This window comes from Armigeres subalbatus, chromosome 2 (assembly GCF_024139115.2).
Source record: "Armigeres subalbatus isolate Guangzhou_Male chromosome 2, GZ_Asu_2, whole genome shotgun sequence".
Lineage (NCBI taxonomy): Eukaryota > Metazoa > Arthropoda > Insecta > Diptera > Culicidae > Armigeres > Armigeres subalbatus.
This window is the reverse complement of record NC_085140.1, coordinates 445,549,367-445,572,762: the sequence shown is the minus strand read 5'-3', so window position 1 is coordinate 445,572,762 and position 23,396 is coordinate 445,549,367. Positions and strand designations below refer to the sequence as shown.

Below are 23,396 nucleotides of genomic sequence, written 5' to 3'. Positions count from 1 at the left end.
TCACAGAAATCTTGGTAGGTATACAGGGTGTTCAATAAGTTCGAATACACTTTCAAAAAATGTTTAAAAATTGAGATTAAATTATTTCTTTTCCCGGTTGCATTTCATTGGAAGTATTGTTTATAAGGAACGTTTGTAACATTTCTTTAGGAATGACTTCTATTTTGTACTTCTTCACGAGCTTCAAACGTTTCTAAAACCCATCGCAAGCGGCACGCACGGTCTGCATGGGCATTTCGTTCCAGATTTTGAGAATTACGTCTTGAACTGGTCCAAGTTACTGACCTTGTATTCGTACAGCTTTAACATAATAAAGGACCAAACAAAAAAGTTAAGAGGGTTCAAATCCGGGAAGCTGGGAAGTCGCAATGTTTTGTCCAAAAAGTCGATGAAATTATCCCCATATTAGGCTAAAATCGTAATTTCCGCGTATAAAGGGTTATCATCCTATTGGAATACGTAGGGCTTATCTCCGTCTTATAACCGGGCCAAGCGCGGGGGGAAACATACATTTTCAGTGCAAAACGTAAACAAACGAGCATAAATTCCATACAAAAATCCAAGATGGCTGAGTTGGGGATATTGACAAGTCGGATAACCCAGGGGCGTCTCGTGGACTTTTGCTACACCTGTTCTACCATGCTGATAAAAAACATATTCATCAAGCTGTGTGGTTTTGAATGAAAGTTGTACATTTAATCTAATATTACAACCTTTTCTTGTACAACTTAACCAAATATTAGAAGAAAAAAAAACAATTTAAATAGAAAGGATTTACAAAACAATAATTAGGTTATTAATCTCTTTTGTTTCAAAAATGTTTTCAATTTAGATGCACTTAAAATTTTAAACTCTCGCAAATCGTCCAAAATCTAACTTGGTGACAGTTGGCAATAACTGGATATTGCTCAGAATAGAGATCTTTCAAATCGGCTCATTCCACCATTCGGGGTATACGGGTCCCATCGCCGCTAATATTTAAACTCTCACATATTTTTTTGCTATGAAAGAAATGTTATTAACCATTATTAGTATAATAATTATAGTATATAATCAGTATATAATTACGTGACGACCAATGAGTCACATTTAGAAGCTGAAATGTGTTCCAGTTATTTAATTCTTCAAATTTAGTGAAAACTATACCTTTTTCTCTATGTTGATTGATTTTGAGTATTCATAAAAAAGCATTATTTAATGTCTCTTTTTAAAACGCAAACATTAATTTAATATTGTTCTTGATGCATTGCATATTCATCAGGAGAAAAAAGAAAAACAAACTGTTTCCAATCATCGAAGTATGAACGAAAGCATGCGCGATCTAGGTTATCAAATTTTTTATTGTAAATATTAGTGTACATAGTAGTTAGGTTATCAAATTAAAAAAAAACACACCAGCGCCTCCTAAAGGCCGTCATTATATATCATATTAACACTTAAATAACAATGTAAACATAAAAATTTAAAATTGAAGTTGGAGGGCCAAGCCGGCCGAGCACTGTACATGTAGAAAAATAATAATTGTAGAACAGAAAATGATTAAATAAAGAAGAATTTTACTACTACTACGCATGCACGGTGCGCCTTTCGGCAAAGCACAGCCCGACACTACGATGGAGTTTAACCGAAGGTGCGTCGCGTCGTTGATTGTTCTCGCAGCGCGTCGAACGGGTTTGACTCCTGCTACTGCTGCGCGCATAGCAGAACTTGCATCTAAACGTGCTTGCTTCGCATGCGAAAGAGGATGATGTGAGGAAACGGAGAAAGCTGGCAACGCTCACGCTGGTTCTCTTCGCGCGGAGAACGAGTGAACATACCAAGGAGGAAATTAGGGACGATTCAAATATGACTTCCACTACTTTTTGAGATTTCTAGACCCCCCCTCCCCCCCCTGTCACGCTTTTTTGTATACCTAGTATATGCAGTGTCACAAAATCTTAGACCCCCTCCCCCCCTAAAACCTGTGACATCATTGTTGAACGACCCCTTATTTCAAATCATTTGTCATGGCTATTTCAAATTTGACTTCTGGCAGCGCTGCTGTTGGTTCTTCATTATGGATCGTACGACTGGCAAAAGCTTTCTATGTGATTGGGTGTGGTGTGTCGGGGAAACAAACATTTAGCTGCAATTTGACTATACGCCAAGCATGTGGCGTTTACTTGATCTGCCTACGAAATATTTTGTTTGTTTAGATGTTAAAATCATTGGAAATATTACGTGAAACTTTGTTTAAAAAATTTACTGAGTAAATTATTTGCCCTAATAATTAATTGACAAGACATTAATTTCCTACTTCTGACCTAAAAATGGTTACCTGTTCCATGAACAGGTAGAACGTATGGACGAGTCGCCTCTGGGATAACCTGTACATAAAAAAATCTTGATTGAAACGTCGATTTGACGAATCTGAAAGCACTCCCACGCAAACCAACACCATCAACACGTAGGTGAAAGCTACTGCTATCTGTATTGACCTCAAGCTCAATTTTTGCGTTTCTCGTATACTAAGTATACATGTAAAGGCTAAAGGATCACTCAAAACCGTATTTTTGATAGTAGGTTCGGACACACATAGTGTTTTATACCAATCGACTCAGCTCGAGGTGATCGACTCAGCTTGAGGTGATATATCTGTATGTGTGCACGGTGTAAAAAATGGATTATTATCGATGTTTCATGAACCTCTCATTTGATTAGGCAAGGTCATCTGGAAACGGGGTATTTTAAAATATTTTATCGGCGATTTTTTGATAAAAGTGATTTTTATTGTTTTCTTCTCCAATATTCGGTATAAAAAGTCAATTGATAACTCAGCAATAGATGAATCATAGTAATTTACCCTCAAAATTAGAAATATACACATTTGTAACATTTCTTCATAGAAATCCAATTTTTACGGATCAAAAATATTGCAGAATTATTAATTTTTGTATTTAATATGATACTGATAAATGATAAATTATCTGAAATATGAACAAGTTTTAAATGAGTAAAGTAGTTTATCACATAGAATTAAATCCGATTTTCATCCACGAGGCACTTTCAACGGTAAACATCAATATAAACAATGCTAATTATGATAAGAAAATTATTTTGAGCTTTTTAGTGGAATGTCTTCACTTGTCATAAGACGAGTTTATACAATCCCATTGAATTCCACCACTTAATTGTATCTTGACAGATACGTATTTCGACCTCAACAGTAAGGCCGTCTTCAGTGTCTCGTACTTGACTCGACTTCGAGTCGAAGTCGAATCAAGTACGAGACACTGAAAACGGCCTTACTGTTGAGCAGGGTTGTGTTGAATCATTCTCACATGATAATGATTGGAGTTATCATTTGATAACATCTCAGGTGTGAAAAGTAGGCGAGTTTTCCTTGGCGATAACTTTTCAAATTTTGGAATCAATTGATAATAAACACAAAATTATCAATTGAATTTAAACCTTTCCAATACAAGTTTAATGTCAACAATGAAGGTCATTCTGATGCTTGGCATTGTGTTTTATTGTTAGGTAGAGAAATAAGTTCAAAAAGTAACGGTAAGTGCTTAAATCGAGATACAATTGTCGAACGATTCTCACTCGCTAGCGAGTTTTTATCAATTGATAATTTGGATTTGTGATCGCATGAGAGTGTTGCTCATCCTCGATTATTTGAAAATTTGATTTTTCCCATGCCTGCTGTTGAGGTCGAAATACGTATCTGTCAAGATACAATTAAGTGGTGGAATTCAATGGGATTGTATAAACTCGTCTTATGACAAGTGAATGCTAATTATGGTTTTTCCTGCACATAGTAAGCACATTCAGTGACAGCCGAATGAATGAGTTGGTGGAGTAGTCTGACTATGTCATTCTATGTTTTGAATAATCATGCGATGTTTGTCAAAATTCGGACTGAAATTTCTTCATGAAGATGAATATTTTATGCTCTGGTTTTAGAAGTATTTTTTGTGTAATATTTTTATTTATGCATAAATCACAATCTTTTTCCAGCAATTATCATCTTTTTCCAGTTTCCACCCTTCATGCAGTTCTCTACTCAATTTTGTATTTGCTTTTTTTCTTCCAACTTTCGTACTAGATAGCAAGCCCATTGTCAGTCTGCCATATTTTAAAGGATTCATAATATTTTCTCTCTTGATACTGTATCATAGTTTCTGTGGTACACATCACATTTTGCTTGAAAACCACAAAAGTTTTTCATAATTTCCATGTTTCATTTCCGAACATGGCTACCGGATGAACTAAAGTTTTATACAGAGCGAATTGTAACTGAGGGGCGAATATTCTGACTATTAATCAATTCGTTGTTTAAAAAAAAGCTTTTTCTCTTTTCAACTTTCGTAGCCCTACGCAAAACCTTGCGGTTTAGATATTTGCTATAAAGTAACCTGAGGAATTTAGATTTATTATTAATTTGAAGAATCTATAATTTTTGGATGCATATTCGGGAATCCGAAATTGTATACTACGCTCCGCAACGCCACAAATCAGAATGTTGGATGTGGCTGGATGCGATTCCCTATCCGGGCTTGAACACTTGAAATTTTAGTAATAGTTTTTGAATGACTACTGAATCTTTTTCTCACAAAAATTGTTGTGGATTCATCCATGGAACCAGTATTTCTTCCTGGAAAACCATCCACAGATTTTTACCAGAATTTATAGTTTTTTTTTTGAATTCAGTACGTTATAAGCTTCTCAATATTTTCTCCAAAACATGCTATAATAAGTGATTAATATCTCTACTTTTTTACGATAACTTTTTTTGGATTAATTTGGGGTCGGAAATAAAAATTTCTCTGCAAGTTTTTTCCAGAAATTGTTAAAAATGCTTTTAAGGTCTGAGGGAAGCTCTCTCGCGGTAGAGCGTTTTTTTTTTCATACTAAAATGTCTATAACTCGAAATTTGGAACGAATTTCGCTTATCCCAACTGACAATCTCTTTGGAGTATATCAAGGAATGTTTCTAGAAATTTTTTGGACCTACTATTTCCCAAATTTGAATTAAGCTCTACATACTAAACTATTGGGCAGCAAAATAAAATTTCCATAAAAAAATAATAATTAAATAATTAAATAATTAAAAATAAAAAATTAAAAAAAATAAATAAATATAAAACAATGAGTCATAAATAAATATAAAATTTCCACAAATAAAACAAAATTTCCATAAACAATTAAGAATTTTCCACACAACAAAAATGAATAAGTACTTTTAAAAGCAAAAATAGCAATTTATAAAGAAAGATTTTTTTATAAAGAAATCAAAATGTTAAACGAAAAAAAAAATCAAAATTTCCATAAATAAATCAATATTAGCAATAAACAATTACAAAATTTCCCACAACATAATTTTTTTTCCATAAAAATTAAAAATTTAACACAAATTATAAATATAGAGCAATAAAAAAATAAGAAAATTTCTATAAAAAAGTACAATAAAGCAATAAAGCTGATGAAATTTTACATGAACTTTAAACAGTTTTAAAGAAGGGGTCATCTATGGAAAAAAAGCTTGGAAGCTTACTTCAACCAAGTTTTCCAGATTCCATACAAAAATTGCCATTTCGGGAGAGTAGTCAACACCATATTTTCTTGTCGCGCATGGCAGAAAAGGAGTGATGAGAGCGATAGAAAGTCCATCAACTTTGTGTGTAGCGTGGCACTAGAAAAAAAGCAGAATCCCATTTATAAACACGGAGATACCAAATAAATAAATAGTAATCAAATGTTCTTCCAAGAATTCCTGCGGAAGTTGCTACAGGAATTCCTTCGGAAGTTCCTCCAGGGATTCCTCCAGGAAGTTCCTCTAGGGATTCCTCCAGGAAGTTCCTCCAGGAAGTTCCTCCGGAAATTTGTCCGGAAGTTCCACCAGGAATTCTTTCGGAAGTTCCTCCAGGAAGGAACTTTCGCAGGAATTCCTGGAGGAACTTCCGCAGGAATTCTTGGAGGAACTTCCGCAAGAATTCCTGGAAGAACATCCTGGAGGAACTTCCGCAGGAATTCGTGGAGGAACTTCCGCAGGAATTCCTGGAGGAACTTCCTCAGGAATTCCTGGAGGAACTTCCTCGGGAAGTCCTGGAGGAACTTCCGCAGGAATTCCTGGAGAAACTTCCACAGGAATTCCTGGAGGAACTTCCTCCAGGAATTCCTCCAGGAATTCTGGAGGAATTTCCGCAGGATTTTATGGAGGAACTTGAGCAGGAATTCCTGGAATTTGTGGAGGAACTTCCGCAGGAATTCATGGAGGAACTTTTGCAGGAATTCCTGGAGGAACTCCCGCAGGAATTCCTGGAGGAACTTCCGCAGGAATTCCTGGAGAAACTTCCGCAGGAATACCTGAAGGAACTTCCGCAGGAATTTCTGGAGGATTTTCGCAGGATTCCATGGAGGAACTTGAGCAGGAATTCCTGGAGGAACTTCCGAAGGAAATCTTGGAGGAACTTCCGAAGAAATTCTTGGAAGAACTTGCTTCATTTGTCTTCTTTGTCTTATCTATCTCAGGGTTCTTATATCAGGGTTCACTCACTTCGACTGTAGATGGGAGAGACTAGCGCGGGGGTGAAAAATTCATTTTCAGTGCAAAACATAAACAAACTCGGTGGCTGCCCCATATAAAAATCCAAGATGGCTTAATCATGAAATTGGCATACTGCTACACCTGTTTGTATTCACCTTGATCTATCTTATTTGTCTCATTTGTCTTATTTGTTTTATTTGCCTAATTTATCTTATTTTTCTTATTTGTCTCATTTGTCCTAATGTTGTTCTAGAAACAACTCATGCTTTCATTTTCCAAAACCAGCTGGAGTTTGTTTACTTTGATCTCCTCATTGCGTGATTGGTCGGCGCTGCTGCTATTCTCTCGCCGAACCACTGCATGAGTGATAAATTTCTTCCCCATTGTTGCCAATTCCTTTTGTTCTCCGTTTACGGCAAATTCTAAAGCAATTGAAAACTGCATAATGAAGAAATAATTTTGGAGACACTGACTGCGTCATTCTGGCGGGCTGATTTGGGCAATTTTCTCTTTCAGAGAGTGCTACCACGGAAAACCCTTCCCTCAGACCTTAAACCTGCACAAATGTTTTCGAAGTGCTGGCTTAAAACTATTTTAAGGCTTTTTGAGACTAACTGTTCTTACTCATGAAGCTGAACCTTATTTCAAGTTAAGACAAACTTGAAATGTATATTAAAGTAAGTAACGATCCTTTAGATTCTGTGTCCCATATGATAGACGATGGTTACGAATTTCAGTTGATTTGGTGACTGAAGCATACATCAAGATTCTCTTACCTGAACTTAATCTAGAATTAAAAAAACACCTAAATAAAGAATAAAAAAAAAAAAAAAAGATTCTCTTACCTGACTATGTTCTGAGGTATTATTCGGTAAAAGTTCCGCCGTTACCCACTACTATATAGCTACTATTACTAAAATGAACAGTGTAGAGAAAACATTCAAAATGCAACACTAGTTTAGCAAAACGAAGTTTTTCACAATCAAGCACCTCTCGTAGCGCGAACGAACGACACCTGAAGCTATGAGGAGGAAGGCTTTTGCCTGTTTGGGTAATTAATAGAACGAGTTTTATGCCTCTTTTTCAAAAATGCAAATCACCAGTTCTTCAGAGGTTGGCATTTAGGGTGAAGACACCTTGACCTTGAACATTTCGCTTTCGAAGGTGTCATCGCACTTTTAAGCAACCGCATACCGCGGCCTTTGACACATGAACACATGATAAATCGATTACCTGCGCGAACTCGGCCATACAATGGGCCATTTGGAGAGTGTTGGATGTTTTATGGTGGCATCACACCGCGGTGATCGAGCGAGATGCTTTACAAATCACCATACAAGGTGTTCTGCTTATTACACCGGGCGTCGTTTATTAATGAGTTTTCAGGTTCTGCAGGTCTGCTTTTCGGCGCCGTATATACAGTTTAGTGATAAAGTGACTGCTTTTTATGGTCGGGACAGTATCGGTTATTTATGGTAGCGCGAGCAGGTTTTGCATGTGTTAAAATAATGCGACCATTGATTGAAAAATTCCAAATTTAGAAACTTGTTGTGACCTGAAATGGATGACAAAAATACTGATGGATTTTGTTCAACTTTTGACCAGAATGGTTTCTGCACCTATTATGGTGCGGACATACTGAGGAAAATGGCGGGTTTATGTCCAAGGATATTTTTAAAGAATGTTATTGAAAAAAATACTTCTTCTTTCTTTTGTGGAAACTTACATTTCCGCAGCTAATTATTGAACAGCCTGAATTTGCGTGTGACAGGGGATGAAAAACTGTTTCTCACCAGTTGCTTTGCTGTGGTTAATCAACATTTTCTCTATTTCGGTTTGAAATAGTAATATTAATATAAACATGGGCTACTAGTTCCCTCTAATAATATTCTAAAAATGTTCGTTGACGCAACATTATAAATAACAGAGGAGTTTTTGACCAACTGTACACAGATAAAAATATGTTGTGATTTTAAATGTATTTTCATGCACATATTTGGAGCATGCAAATGAACGTAACATTCAATCGATCTCACTATACTTTCAAATCGAAATAAATGTGAACGGTGCTTGCTTGTAAAATTCAATCAAATTTAATAGAATATCGAATATTAATTCGTTTGATGGGATAAACTGCGATTTTACTCGTCGTTGAATTTTCAAAATTATTTGCTGTGTATACAAATAGCTGGGCAAAGCACATAATCCTGACATAGTAGCTTGAATTACAATTTATTCGAATAGTAATTGAATACGTGATCATTTAATAGAGAGAATATATGCATGCATTATTTGAAACATAGGAACTATTAGTATCCATGGTGCAGGTCATTCAGCGTTTTCCAGTGCACAACGAATTGTTTCGTTAAGAATGCTTTTGGAGACTTGATGAGGCGGGCTCGATTCCTCGATCCGGTCGAGGGGATTTTTCGGGTTGGAAATTTTTCGACTTCTCTAGGCATAGAATATTATTGTACTTGGTAGACAATATATAACATTCATGCTGTTGTGAGTCGGCTATAACTTAAATGCCATAGGCAATGAGCTTGCAAATAGCTTACGAGAAGATGAACCATTTCTGAAAAGCAACACTTGAGATAATCATCGTTCTATGGCTCATCCCAAAAAGTTCTACTTTATTTGCTCATCCATTCCATGCATGTCTGCATGCCAAAAACTTATCCGTCAATTTATTCTCGAGAACACTATCACTTCATCAGCCTTCATTCCATCGTCGTTATTCCATCACTAAACTAGAGCAAACAACACCTTCCCTCTGTCCAAAACCGAATGAACAGAAGAGCCAAGTGCCAGAAGTGGCTGTGCCAGAATGCATGGCAACGTCCTTATGCATCATCGCTGTTGTTTGTTCTGTCCCTGCAGCAGCGCCTTTGATGAAAAGTAGTTTATTCATCATCCGAACATCATCGGTTCGCTCGGGCCCCGGATGTTTCGGCAAACACAAAACAAGAACCTGCGCATGACCATCGCTACCGGGAACACTCGCCATACATGCTGCCAGGATCGACCAGGATGCATACACTGCACTGATTGCAGCAGCACGGACGAATTTTTGGGACATAGACTCATGTGCATGCCGAACCACCGGGGCTTGTTGTTTCGGTGACGTTGGGCCGCTTATAAAATGCAATTATTTGTGCAACCGGCGCTTCTGTTCTAGCACACTAGTCGATCGGTTAACATACTGCGCGCCCACGTTGGACGCTCGATTTTCGTTTGTTATGCTGTAATCGTCCGTTGGAACGTTCCGGTTTTTACGAGTGAGCAACACTGGTAAACAAGAGTGGAATTTATTACGACTTTTGTAATACATGGCTAGTGATGATTAGTACTGTCGAATTGAAAAGTGGTTTTAGTGCCTATGTGGATTGAAATAATGATCAATTGTATAGAGGGTATCGTAAAAAAACGTTTGAAAAAGTGGGTCAGAGGTCTTTGAACAGCCTTGGTTTGTGATTTTAACATGGTTGTGTCCAGTTACCTAAAGAGTCAACTCCGAGACATCACGTTCGATTCTCGATTATTCCGAGGACCTTTTCGAATACAAACGATTCTTGATTTCCTGAATATAGTGTCACTATTTTTATTCTAAATACACCTCTTTCGACACGACTTTTCAAGGCAGAGATTAGGGTTTTGTTCCCCACCTACATAATCATGATCAGACGTTTGCTCAAACCGTATGGTAGCTCATATTTAGAGTCAATAATTGTATTTAACTATCCGAGGAAGGCATTTATACCTTAATTTTGTCTTTTGTTGGGTAAAATTCGGCCAATCCAATTTATGGATACTGTTTATTCTAAGATGTATATATCAAATATAAGGATTGTCCAACTTAAGCAGTTGTCAGGTCAAATTTGGTTAGGCAATAATGGTTCTATATCAAAAGGTCTGACATAGGTTACAATGTCTTCCTGCTAGGATCCAATTAAACCCTTGATTGCAGATTTCATTTTCGCTCTTACACATGTTGCGGTATATCCACCTTCACCTTCGCTCTTATGAAGCGAAACTACTTCGTAAAAAGTTTTTAATTAGCTATTTCAATGTAGAAGCCCTTCCCTCAAAGAAATAAAACGTACATAGCTGATAGCTCAAAGACGGATCCAAAAGCAATTCGCAAGTGAGCCGTTCAATAAATTATTTCACTTCGTTCCAGTCATGTCAAGAAATCGCGTTCGCTAGTAGTTCTAACACATCGTGATTAGATCTTTTTTTAATTGCCACAGTTTCCGACAGAGCATCACACTACACTCGTGCTATAACCACTCGGAATCGCTTTTGAATAGATAATTAAAATCAAGCTTTCTTCATTCTTTTCTCCCCAGTTTCATCAAGTTTTTTGCCGCACGAGAGAACCCAAGACTGACCACACAATTTAAACTTGCACTTGGCGAATGGCAAATGTCTAACGGGGGAGACTGGCCACATCGTCGTCGACGCCGTTGTCGTCGTCTTCTGGAATGCACCAAGAAGCCGTACATGGTTGGGCAGCTGATTTATTGTGTTTAATTATCGCCGCTGGATTGCCGCTGCCTAGTTGGCGGAACGTGACGTAGCCGAACCGTCGTCGGGACGGGAGCGAGCCAAGAATCACGATTTCCTTCGGAAGAAAACAACTCTGCAATGGTTGAGAAGAAACCGGCAAAATATTTGCGGCGAGTGCTTGTTTCCGTTTGAGGTGTGTTGTCTAGCGATAGAAGAAAAAAAAGCGGGGAAAATAAGCTACAAGAAGCAATAAGCGTGGCAATGTAGAAAGTAGAAAATGATCAACAAGTGCATTATGGTGAAGGGAATTCTGAAGAAACAGGTGGAAGTCGTGCGGTAACGAGACCGAATGAAGTGTATGGAAGTAAGCAATAAAAGGCTGTAAAACAAAGCAAAAAAGTGCGTATATAGTGAATTAAATGTAGTTAATGAGCGCTGAACAGAAGGGAAGAAAAAAAAGTGCACGAGTAAAAGAAGTCAAGTACGAGAAAGTCTGTCAAACACAACTAAAGGAGTCACAAACGAGATGAAAGAGAAAAGATTGCACTTGTCGATCGTTGTTGCATCGCCAAAAATGCATGCCCTACTTTTGTCGATGGTGGCACTTGTGTGCTTTTTGCCGATCGAAGCCGCTCAACGGCAACCGGTCTACATCAACAAGTGCTGCCGGGTTGGCGAGTATTACGACAATTCTGCGCAACTGTGCGTGGTCGGAGGTATAGAGAAGTGGGTCCCGAAGGTGTTTCTGCCGGCAAAGAATCAACTTTACACCGACGTGGGTAACGCTCCAGTTCACATGAAATTCCTGGAAAACAAAAGGCCCGAGGGCTGTAAAGTGACTGCGTACACCAGCGACCAGATTCTGCTGATGGGCAATGGGTCGCTGTTCCTGAGTCAGAAACATTCGCTCATATCGTCACCGGAGTATTGCGTGGACGAGAAAGTGGCACTGGTTTGCGCCCGAGACAATGGAATGGACTCACTGCAAGCGCCGGAGAAAACGAGTACGGTTTGGCGCTGTTGCGGTCCGAATTTTGCCTACGACCGGGTGAATCAGACCTGCGTCAAGCTGGATCAGTCACACATGAGCTACAGTGCGAAAATTGTTGCATCGACGCATGTGGATCTGAGCTTTCGCTTTCCGGACTGCAAAGAGCACGTGATAGCCGGGATTTTCAAACCAGATAACCTGCAGGAAGATACCGGATCGGTGACGATTGATTCGGGCAAGATTTTTGCGTCGCATGAGTACTGCTTGGAGCAAGCGCTGGATGGGAAAACGGTTTACGTGTTTTCCTGCTCGGAGCACTTGCAGCCGGATTCGGTGCCGATCAAGAATCAGGTAAAGTCAGTTTCTTACCTTAAACAGTTATTAATTATTTCGTGTAATATGTTCAATAGGATTTATTTATATATTTTTATTTGTTTAACATAACAAAGATTCATGGTTTAAAAGACGCTCGCAAATAATTATTAATAACAAAGATTGACCAGAAGGGAGCGAATAGGTAATAAAACATTGTAGATCACTAATGGCTAGTAAATGAAGAAAAACGATCTTACCAACTTTATGTAGCAACTGTAGTGCGTACAAAATGGCTATCACTCTTCAGATGTTTTTCTTTGTCGAAAAGCGATTAAACTCCGAAAACTTTCGTGAGTGACCATCCCGTGCTTCTGAGATTAGTGAGGGTTACTATAACTCGCTGCTGCTGGCAAAGCAATTCTATCCCCAGCCGAGAACTTTTCCAATTCTGCAATTGATCGTCGTTTACCTGATTTCGGACGAAACAGAACAGTCAATGGAAGGATGCAGGTAAACAGCATCTACCCGCAAAAAGTCGTCAGCTGGAACATTTTCGATGCCAGGAATGTGGACCAGGGGCCTCATTGCGCATCTTCTTTCGACAACTCTTTCGTATGACAGTTTACCTGCTTTGTTCGTTTCGATTCGAGATGTGCAATGCCACCCCAGGTTCGTTATGTATGGGCCGATGAAACTCAAGAGTCGTTGCTGTCATGGAGTACATACGTTAACGGCTTATGATCGGTGAAAATTACGGGGTTACATTCATTGGCGTAAGGGGGGCTATACTTCCGTGAATCGCATATTTGTCCCATATGCATAGGAAACCCAGCAAAGATGGGACAGATATGCGATTCACGGCAGTATAGCCCCTCCATATATTTTCTCTATTTTAAGCTGCTTTTAAAAAAATCTCAAACATCTTACTGCCCATGATCGGATATTTGTAACATTTGCATTTTGATTGATTTTGTAAATCGTTTGTTAATCCTCCCCACAAACTCAACCATTTCCATCTTACCACAGATTAGCAAGATAGTAAAGCCTATTTCACTATTGTGGGATGCAGTAAATTGAACTTTCTGAACGATTCACAGGCTTTTTACAAAATGAACAAAAATGCGAGTGTTACAAGTATGCGATCATGGGTAGCTTACCACTCTTATTTTAACGAATGAATCAATCTGAAATTAAACTCGTTTTGATAACCGTGACGGACAATAGTCGCTTTGCTGAAAACCGCTTCTGTAGTTGAGCTCGATGCTGATACTTTATCTCCTACTGTAGACATTCGCAAATTAGGGTTTCTTATGCCCGTTTTTTAATTGGGCCAAAATCCGATATTTGCTAGTTTGTTTGAGGCCATGCTTCAATTAGCAAACGATTGTTGTACTCGTTATCGTTAACGTTAGTACTATCTGCAACGTTATTATTATTAGCAAGTTGGCATGAAGTACTTTTCCATGCTGTGGTTGTTTGTGTTATTGCAATTTCGCTACTAATCGGTATAATAATGTCCAATAAAGCTGTAGCGCGGATTCCTGGCGCCCTTAGCGAAATCTTATTTGGACGCCACTCTCATACTAAAGGAACATGTGGAATATTTTGCATTCCCGTAAAAAATTTCAATCTCAACGTAAGATAAAAAAGTAAGATAAAATTTAGTGGATTGAAGATTCTTCAAATAACAAGCTGTATTGTGCGATTATGGACCAGACAAGTTTTGTAATTTTGTGATATTTCTTTATTTTTTGCAAAATATGGCAACATGTGAAAGGAACTTTGCAAAGTCGAGGGCATTACTGGATTTTTACTTATGATTTCTTTCTGCCCATACAGTCTATACCGGCAATTTCTTGCACTCAATTGAATGGTTTACTTTAAAGTACTTCCACCAGCAATACGCACCATATAGGTTACTGCAACTCATATGTGACCAGATTCAGTTACAATCAAGTTTGCTGATCGGGTCACAGGGAAGGAAGAACTGAAAATCATTACAAATCATAGACAAACTGCAGATAATTGAGACAAGAAAATTCAACTCTGAAGTGGAATGGTCGTTGAGCAAGTGAAGTGGAATGGTCGATCGGATTTCGGATCAAGAAAATTCCACATTTAAAATAGGTCTGTCAAAGGCACTGCTGTAGGACTTTGCTGGGTCAGTTTGGTTTGTTTGGGAAGTTTGGGACAGAGACCCTTGAAGAGGGCATACAACGTATACAACACGTACATAGCCCAAGAGCTAATCAAACGCTTCACCCAACACTTAGATATTGGAATAGCTGGATCAGGACCAATAAAGTCTTGTGATGCTCCAGTGCGAGCTAACTCATCAGCCAATTCGTTTCCAGCTATGGAAGAATGGTCAGGTACCCATATAAGGTGTAAAGTATTAACTGAATTCAATTCCTCAATTTGAGTTCGACATGCGATTACTAACTTCGACCTTGAGTTGGCCGAAGCGAGAGCTTTGATAGCTGTTTTGCCATCTGAACAGATGTATATAACTTTGCCCATTATGTGTTTTTGCAGTGCGGATTGCACTCCACACATAATGGCAAATATTTCCGCTTGAAAGACAGTGCAGTGTCTACCCAGTAAGTGGGACTGTTCCAATCTCAGCTCACGCGAGTACATACATGCACCCGCTCTACCTTCGAAGAGGGAGCCGTCAGTGTAACAAACAATGCTGCCTGACATACTTCTTTCCAAATAGCCAGATGTCCACTCATCCCGCGAGGGGAATTGTGTTGAAAATGTCCTATAAGGAAAACTACTAGCGAGTGTGAGATCACTTGGAGCGAGGACAGTTCTGTCCCAATCAACCATGAGCTGTAACAACGAAGTGTGTGTAGAACTGCGGTTTACAGGATTCTCTTCCATGAAACCGAGAACCCATAATCGGTAAGTACAAGAAAGTGCTTCTTGTTTGAGATGTATGTGTAGTGGGGCCACGTTGAAGAGAACCTCGAGAGCAGCCGTGGGAGTCGAAGAGAACGCACCAGTCATTGCCATTAGGCACATCCTTTGAAGATGGCCTAATTTAGACTGAATTGTCCTCACTTCACCCTTTTGCCATCCATAAGCCAAAATTGGTCGTACAACTGTTGTGTAAACCTATTTCATATATTTGGGCTTAAGACCCCAAGTTTTACCAAAAGTTCGTCGGCATTGGCCGGGGTTCAGGAGAGCTTGGAATCAAGAATTAGTCCCACATACTTTACCTGATCCGTTACATTGATTTCAGAGTCAAAAGATGTAATGGGCGAATACCACTACGGTTACGTTTTCCGTGAAAAGTACAATAGATGTTTTATTCGGATTAACCGAAAGGCAATATTGGCGGCACCTTTTTTCGACTACCTGAAGAGCGTTTTGCATCAGGTCGAATTTCCTAATCGTTGCTTGACGTAATGTCGAGTAGAGATATCGGTTTTTAAGCATCTGGTGAATCCATTTGGTTATTATATTAGACAAGAAAGACACGTTGTCAAAAGCACCCTTAATATCTAAGAACGCACCCAAGCATGATTGCTTTTGAGCAAATGCTTTCTCGATGTCGTAGACAACCTTGTGTAGAAGAGTCACGGTGGACTTTCCAGATTGGTAAGCATGTTGATTAACAAACAGTCATCACGAATGTGGCGATCGATAATACGTTCTAAGCATTTCAGAAGAAATGAGGTCAGACTGATGGGTCTAAAACTCCTCCTTTTGGGATAAACTTTACAGTGATATCCCGCCAGGATATGGGAATATACCCAGTAGCAAAACTGCATACTAAAAGTTTTTGCAATGTTTGCAATGTTTGCACATGTTTGATATGCTCAAAACCCCTCTGAAGAAGAACGGGATAGATCCCATCTTCCCCTGGAGATTTGTAAGGAGCAAAACTGTTAAGAGCCCAATAAAATGCTTTGGAATAGGCATCGGAAGCAGGTGGGCCACGTGTTGAAGTGAGGCGATGAATGTTTTAAAAGCACATACTGTTTTTAGTACGGAATAATTTTGCTAATCTACTTGAAAAATGATAAGCAAAGCATTTTAGCAAGATGTATATTCCCGTTGAACTCATACCTCCGAGTTTCCGATTTGCTGAAATCGGAAATTCTGCCAGGTCACAATGGAAACAATCCGATCCATAGTTTTCAAATAAATTTTTAAATATAATATTTTAAGACTTTCTCTTGGCTACTTGTAACCGGTTCCGGTTCAGAAACCATTTCGGTCAAAGCAGTCAAAACTAAGAGTAAACCATTCGACATGTTTATTTTAGTTGAAAGATGTTTTATCTGTTTGATCTAGGATATTCAAAATATCCTCACCATAGACCTTTGAACTTTGTAGCCGATTTCTCATTTTGGCTAGTCCTTGTAACTAACCTGCCACCACCCCCTGAGGGCTGGCATCCTCAGCGAGAGCAACCCAGCCAACAGTAATCTACGGCCCTGTGTGCTGGACATGTTCATGTTTTGAAAACCGTCTATATGTTTTCAGATACTTCGGATGAGTTTCCCGGCAAACGTCTTTTCCGAATGGGACGAAGGACGATGTACGCTTTTTGAGCCTCATTTGCAGCATTTGTACCCCGTTTGAAATGCCGAGGAAGTAATGTTCCTCACAACAGACTTGTAGTATGAGGAAGAGCAGAATGATCGTGCACTCGATCGTCATTGCTTTCTAATCCTTGTCCACCAGGGAACTTTACCAATTTCTCATTACTGATAAAAATTCAGTTTTTATACTACTACCAACAGAATTTTCAGAGGAGTTCCGAACAACTTTTGGAGGAAATTCGTAAATTTTTTCAAGAAAACTTAGAAAAAAGTTCCAAGGGATTTATGCAGAATTTTTCGAGTTAATTGTGAAGAGATGTTAAAGAATTCCTCGACGAAATTTCGTAGAATATGCAGAAGAAAATATAAAGGTTTTTTGGTTTTTTTTGAAGAAATTTATAAGAAAATTTGAGAGAACTTCCCTTAGAAATTCCGGGGAGTTTTTCGCTAAAATGCCAGAGAATTATCGAAGAAAGAGAGAAGAATTTCTGGATAATTTTCCCGAAGAATCTTCGTAAAATATTGAGAAAATTTTGAAGAATTTTCCTAAGAATTACTTAAATTCCCTTGAATATTCTGAAAAGTTTCTCGAAAAAATTCAGAAAAAATACCGCCGCTGAGTAAAATTGCGACAAACATCGTCGCTCAGCGCACACCTCTAGCCCTTTCATCTTTCATTCATTTCGTTTTGATAGAAAGAATATGGAAGACAACTCTTTTGTCTTCAAACTTTTTCAGTAATTCAAAATACTGCCAATTACTTTTCAAATCCTAGGGGGGCTAATTTTGTTTTAGGGAGGACTTAGCCCCCCTCCCTATTTTCGCCAATGGTTACATCCTTCGATGATTTCGATTCTAAATGATTGACGCCATGGAAAACTGTAAGTAGCTCTCTGTCGTATGTTGAATATCGTTGTTCGCGGTCCCTAAACTTTACAATGAAGTATCCGATAAGCGGCTGTGGAACCATTCAGATTCTTGTAGTCGCCGACGAGTCTGTATTTAACTTAACCATTCTGAGTAGTAATTTATGAATACAGGTATGCGCCGTCAACAGTTTTTAGCATTATTATGGATACTGTTTTGTGAAAATTTTAATGATTTCCTTGAATTTTCTGTTGAAATTTCAAAAGTCTTTGTAAAAACTAAGAAAAACTTCCAATGAAAATCACGAAGAATTTTCTGTTGTTATCCAAGAAATTTTCTTCAGGAAGTCATTTAGTCTAAAGCCACAGGTCGACATATTTTTTTGCCCAATTACTTGTTATTGACCTACAAACCATTAGGTCGAAACCTTTTGGCCGAAGTGGATATACGATCAAAAATGTCGTTTGGCCAAACAGGTGAAAACGCCAAAAAAGTCGTCTAGCCGAATAAGTCATTTGAGTGAAAATAAAGTTTGACCGAAATGGCCGTTCTGCAGAAAGGACCATGTGCCCGTATGTCCTTACGGCCAAAAGTGACGTTTCATCGAACTAGTTATATTGTTGAAAAAGTCGTTAGACCGAATAGGCTATTTAGCCGAAAATGCCATTTGGTCAAAATGATTGTTTAACAAAAAAAAAAGCCAGTCGCCAGGAAGAGTCGACATTTTTGTCCATATGACCAGTTCAGTAAGTGACCTATTCGACTAAACGAAATTTTCGGCTTAATGACCTGTTCGACCAAATGATAAGTTCTGCCGGTTGTACCTTTTGGCCGTTTTTCGCTTTCAGCAAAATGACATTTTTGTTCAAACCATATTCCAGCTAATGATCGTCTTGGCCAAACGATTCGGCCAATTCGGCCAAATAGAATTCGCCTAGAAGACTTTTGGCTTAACGTGTTATTTGGCCAAGTAGCATACGAAAAAATTGCTTGGCGTCGAATTGCAAACAAACCTCCTGCCTTGTAGCAAACGGCCTTTTTTATCGTTCGGCGAATATGTAATTTGGCCTTTAGGATGATTAAGCCACATGGTCTAAATGGACTGGTCATTCGGCCAAAAAAAACGTTCGGCTGAAATGATCGAAAGGGCAATTTGGACGAAAATGTTATTTGTTCTAAATGAGCATACTGCCGGATGTGTCGTTCGGCCAAACTGGTCCTTTGGCCGAAAAGATCATTTGGCCGAGAGAGACATTTTGCCAAACGGGGCGACTTTTCATCCATATCACCCTTCCAGCAAAGGACATTTTTGGCCGTATAATCCGTTCAAATGAAAAACATTTTCAGTCAAATGACCCTCTCTGCCTTACGACAATTTCGGCTAAATGGTTTTTGTCCACTTGACCTATGTGGCCAAACGACCAAACGAGCTGCTAGGGCGAACGGATTTTCTAGCCAAATTCTCTGTTCGGTCCTATATAGGGTTGTGGTACCAGTAGTCTTCTTCTTCTGCTTCAATTGCTCTACAATCCAACTGGAATTTTACTTGTTTTTCAACTTAGTATTATTTTAGCATTTCCTCAGTTACTAATTGAAAGCTTATCCTTGGCCCCATTGCATGAGTATGTATCTTGTGTGGCAAGTACAATGGATAAACTATGCCCAGGGTGTCGAGAGAGTGTCCTGTTCGAATACATCCTAGACCGGACCGAGAATCGAACTCGCCAGCTCCGGATTGGCAATCCTACTCCTTTGCTCGCAAGGCTACGTTGATTGGTGCGTTGATTTACAGAACTGTAAATGCCGGTGCTGAATGCCAATGAGAACTGATAGTTTCTGTACTATTAAAGCAATACAATTTATTTTATTTTGAAAAAAAATGAAGTATAGAGGAAGATGGAAATAAATTCTTAAAAATGACAAATATAGTGTGAAACTACATCACCGTTACGAACTATGTATTTTAGAGCTCTCGGGTATAGTTATTAGAAGTACCGTACAATTTGAACAAAATAATTTGATTTAACCCTCAAACTGCCAGGATGATGGAGCTGGATAACTTAAAACTGTTCGTTCTTGGTAAATTTTCAACTAAAATGGTTTCAACTGTGAACAATGGGAATAGTAATTCCAGGAAGTAGATGGGTAAAATGCTCTTGATGACCCTCCTTCTTTTAGAGGTGGAAATTTTGAAGTGTGGCATAAGTCATTTTTTGTGCAAATGTTCAATATTTTCAAATTTTTAGCATCATAAACAGGTGTTTAAGCATTAGTAATTAATGGTCAATGTGGATGATTGACTACAATAGCAAAATAGACCAAAATTGACCTCCGGAAGACCACCGAACAGTTCCGGAAACCCGAAATATCAGATATAAAAGGCCAACATAGAACCACGGAATAAATCGGTCTTCCGACACCTCAAACTTCTCATAATTTCATGAGTTGCTATGAAAACGCCTTACTTTCTTTGTAGGATAAAATTGGCCATGCGATGACCACGGAATAGGTTCCAGAAACCCGGAACTTCTGATGCAAAAGGCCAACATAAAACTACAATTCGAGTCAATCTTCCGACACTTAGTTTCTTGGTAGGGTAAAACTGGCCGTGCGATGACCACGGAACAGGCTCCGGAAACTTCGAATTTCCTATGCAAAAGGCCAACATAGAACTACAATTCGAGTCAACATAGAACTACAATTCGAGAATCTCATAAGTAACTAGGAAAAAGCCCTCGGTTATTTATAGGGTTGTTAAGATTCGTCCCGGCAGTTTGAGTGTTAACAAAGAAAGATAAGTCTAGGAACTAATCCGGAGACGAGCCAGCCTCGGGCTGAAAGTCTCCTTAATAAAGACAAAAAAAAAAAAAAAAATAGTCTAGGAACTTTTTTCAAGTGGGCGTAATTGATTTTGTCCGCACATAATCTCGGGCATTTGAAGCCTTTTATTTCCTTTGGCGGAAGTGGCTGTGGCCCTGAAAAGAGTTGTTTTGGAGTACCTTTCCGTTCGTCGTCGTTCGTGTTCAGCTGGAGCTGGTCTACATGGTGACAGCTTTGATCCCTTCGTGGCTGACCAACTTATTCGGCAGCAAGAGGCGGTCGCGGATTTGAATCTTGCTTGCAAAAATGCTTTTAATTCGCTTATATGTTTTAAATGGGTAAAATATTGGCCCTTGTTACATTTTTAACTGAGTTGATAACTAATAGGAAGACAAAAATCTGTGATATGGCCGTTTCCGAGAATGTAGTGGGTTGTATGGAAATATTCGATCCGAAATCTAGTGAAATATAATATATTTTTAATTATTTTTTTTTTGCATTTTTCCTGGATATCAAGACATTAAAGGAAGAATCATTTGAATTTCGCATGAAAAATTAAAAAAAAAATGGGAAATATTTTCGGATTTTCCATGGGAACTGCATTGAAGATTCGATACATCTTTGGAATTACCAAGAGAAGCTTTTTAAAATTCCCAATTAAGATTGTTTGGAGTATCAGCAGAAAATTCGTCGTAATTTACGTCGCATTTACTTCAGAATTTTTACGAAAAATTTTTCTCAACTTCTACAGGAAAATCTTCGGAAATTCACGGAAAGTTTCTGTTGAGTATTCTTAGAAAATTGTATTCATAATTGCAGGAGAGTGTGGCTGGTAGAATGGTTGTTTTAGCGTTGACTTCCTCAGTCTAGAATAATTATTAGTTTGGCATGGCCAACGATAAAACAGTAAATTCTTACAAGTTTCCGCGGGAGGCTCTAAGGAGTTTTCAAGGAAAATTCTCTGGAATTTTTACGAGAACTTCTCCGTAAGTTTAACGGAAACTTTAGAATTTCCGCAGAGGATTGTTCAAAATGTAGATTTCAATATAAAAACTCAGATTAATCCACCTAGCGTTGGTGGTGCCTTTCTCGCATTTAGTTGAGACACCAACCTTATATGGAGTATATATGGTCCGATGTACCATTTTCTTCATAACTTTCAAACGCAATGACTGATCGTTATAAAATTCAATAGTGATCAACAAGCTTTGTCCCCTGTCGAATGAAACTTGTTGCGAGAAAATCGGTTAAGGATTACTATACGAAAAGTTGTCTAATGTTTTTCATAGCTTTTGTGCACACACATACGCACACACATACACACACACATACACACGGACAGACAGACATGTGCTCAGCTCGTCGAACTGAGTCGACTGGTATATAATACTATGGGTCTTAGAGGCTTCTATCAAAAGTTCGTTTTCGGAGTGAAATGATAGCCTTTCGGTACAACTTAGTTGTACGAGAAAGGCAAAAATCTTTAGATTTCAACGGAAAATTGTTCCAAATTATTGGAATTCTACCGAAAATTCATTCAAGTCATTCAACTGCAAAATACAATAAACTTACATTGATATATCATAAAATTACAATACACTTTATTGATGAACATTCAATTCTATTGTTCTTCTATTGTATCAATTAAATTGCCTTATTGTTATTCCAACAAACGTACAATAAAATCTATTGATATAAAAATGTTGACAATAGAATTCAATAAATTTTATAGTAATGGCAAAAATTTATTCGAGAAAAAAAGCATTTTTTATTGTTGCGGTAACTAACTACCCCTATTTTCTATTGTAAAACTGCTCTTTACAATAGGATTTATGGTGGAAAACAATATTCTTAATTGTTATTCTATTGTGAGCAATAATCAATAAACAATAGAGTTTATTGTAATTATAATTAAATTTATCGTATTGTTACAATAATTTCTATTGTAATTCTATTGGACTTTTTTATTCGGGAGGCTTTTAACTGCAATTCGATAGTTACATCAGTTTTACAGTTATCGGACAGCTGAACTTCAAAACGATGTCAAGGTCGATGAACTGCATTGTGCTGCACAATCAGGTGCACTTGTATTGCATCTGACGTCGTCTGGCAATCGTTTGACGTCTAGAATGCGTCGCAGTTATCGAACGGCATTCGCCAACTGAAACGAAAACATGTTGCAGTTATTGAACGACTAGTGTATTGTCCAAAAGAAATTCTTGGGAAATTCCATTGGCCGAAAGCGACGTACGGCCAAACTGGTAAATTATCTGCCTCGTCGGCTCGTCGAGTCAAATACAAGACACATAATTGAGGTCGAAATACGTATCTGCAAAGATAACAAAACGTAGTGGAATTAAAAGGAGTGTACTAAACTTGTCTTCTTCTTCTTAGGGGCCCTCCTTAGCTGTGCGGTAAGACAGTTACATCAGTTTTACAGTTATCGGACAGTTGAACTTCAAAACGATGTCAAGGTCGAAACTTGTCTTAGACAGTCGAAAAATTCGTTTGCCCTAATAGGTCGTTTGAACGAATAGGTTATCAGCCCGAAAATACCGTTTGGCTTAAATGGTCGGTTGACAGAATGGGTCATTTGGCCGAAAATATCGTTTGGGCCAACAGGCCATACGGCCAAATACCAATAACTGAACAGGGAATTTGCAGTTGTTAAACACCCATCATACTTAACAAAGAGCAATCAATTTTTTTCTCTGAAGAAGTCACCGATGTAGAAACGTTGGACAAAACTTTAAAATTTGTTCTAATAAATCAGACTGCATAGCCGAAAAATCTCAAAAAT

At 38.3% G+C, this 23,396-nt stretch overlaps 1 protein-coding gene across 5 annotated transcripts in view; it reads left to right on the top strand.

Moving 5' to 3' along the window:
- Positions 1-23,396, top strand: part of LOC134213695 (probable G-protein coupled receptor Mth-like 1) — a 401,130-nt gene that overhangs the window by 15,731 nt on the left and 362,003 nt on the right. For 4 of the 5 annotated variants that reach the window (XM_062692977.1, XM_062692973.1, XM_062692975.1 and 1 more), the window contains exon 2: positions 10,885-12,386. In XM_062692977.1, the coding sequence (XP_062548961.1) occupies positions 11,571-12,386 (816 nt within the window). In that variant the 5' untranslated portion in view covers positions 10,885-11,570. Of the gene's footprint in view, positions 1-9,801; positions 9,827-10,884; positions 12,387-23,396 lie in introns of those variants that run through there. The other variant, XM_062692976.1, reaches the window with a different exon arrangement.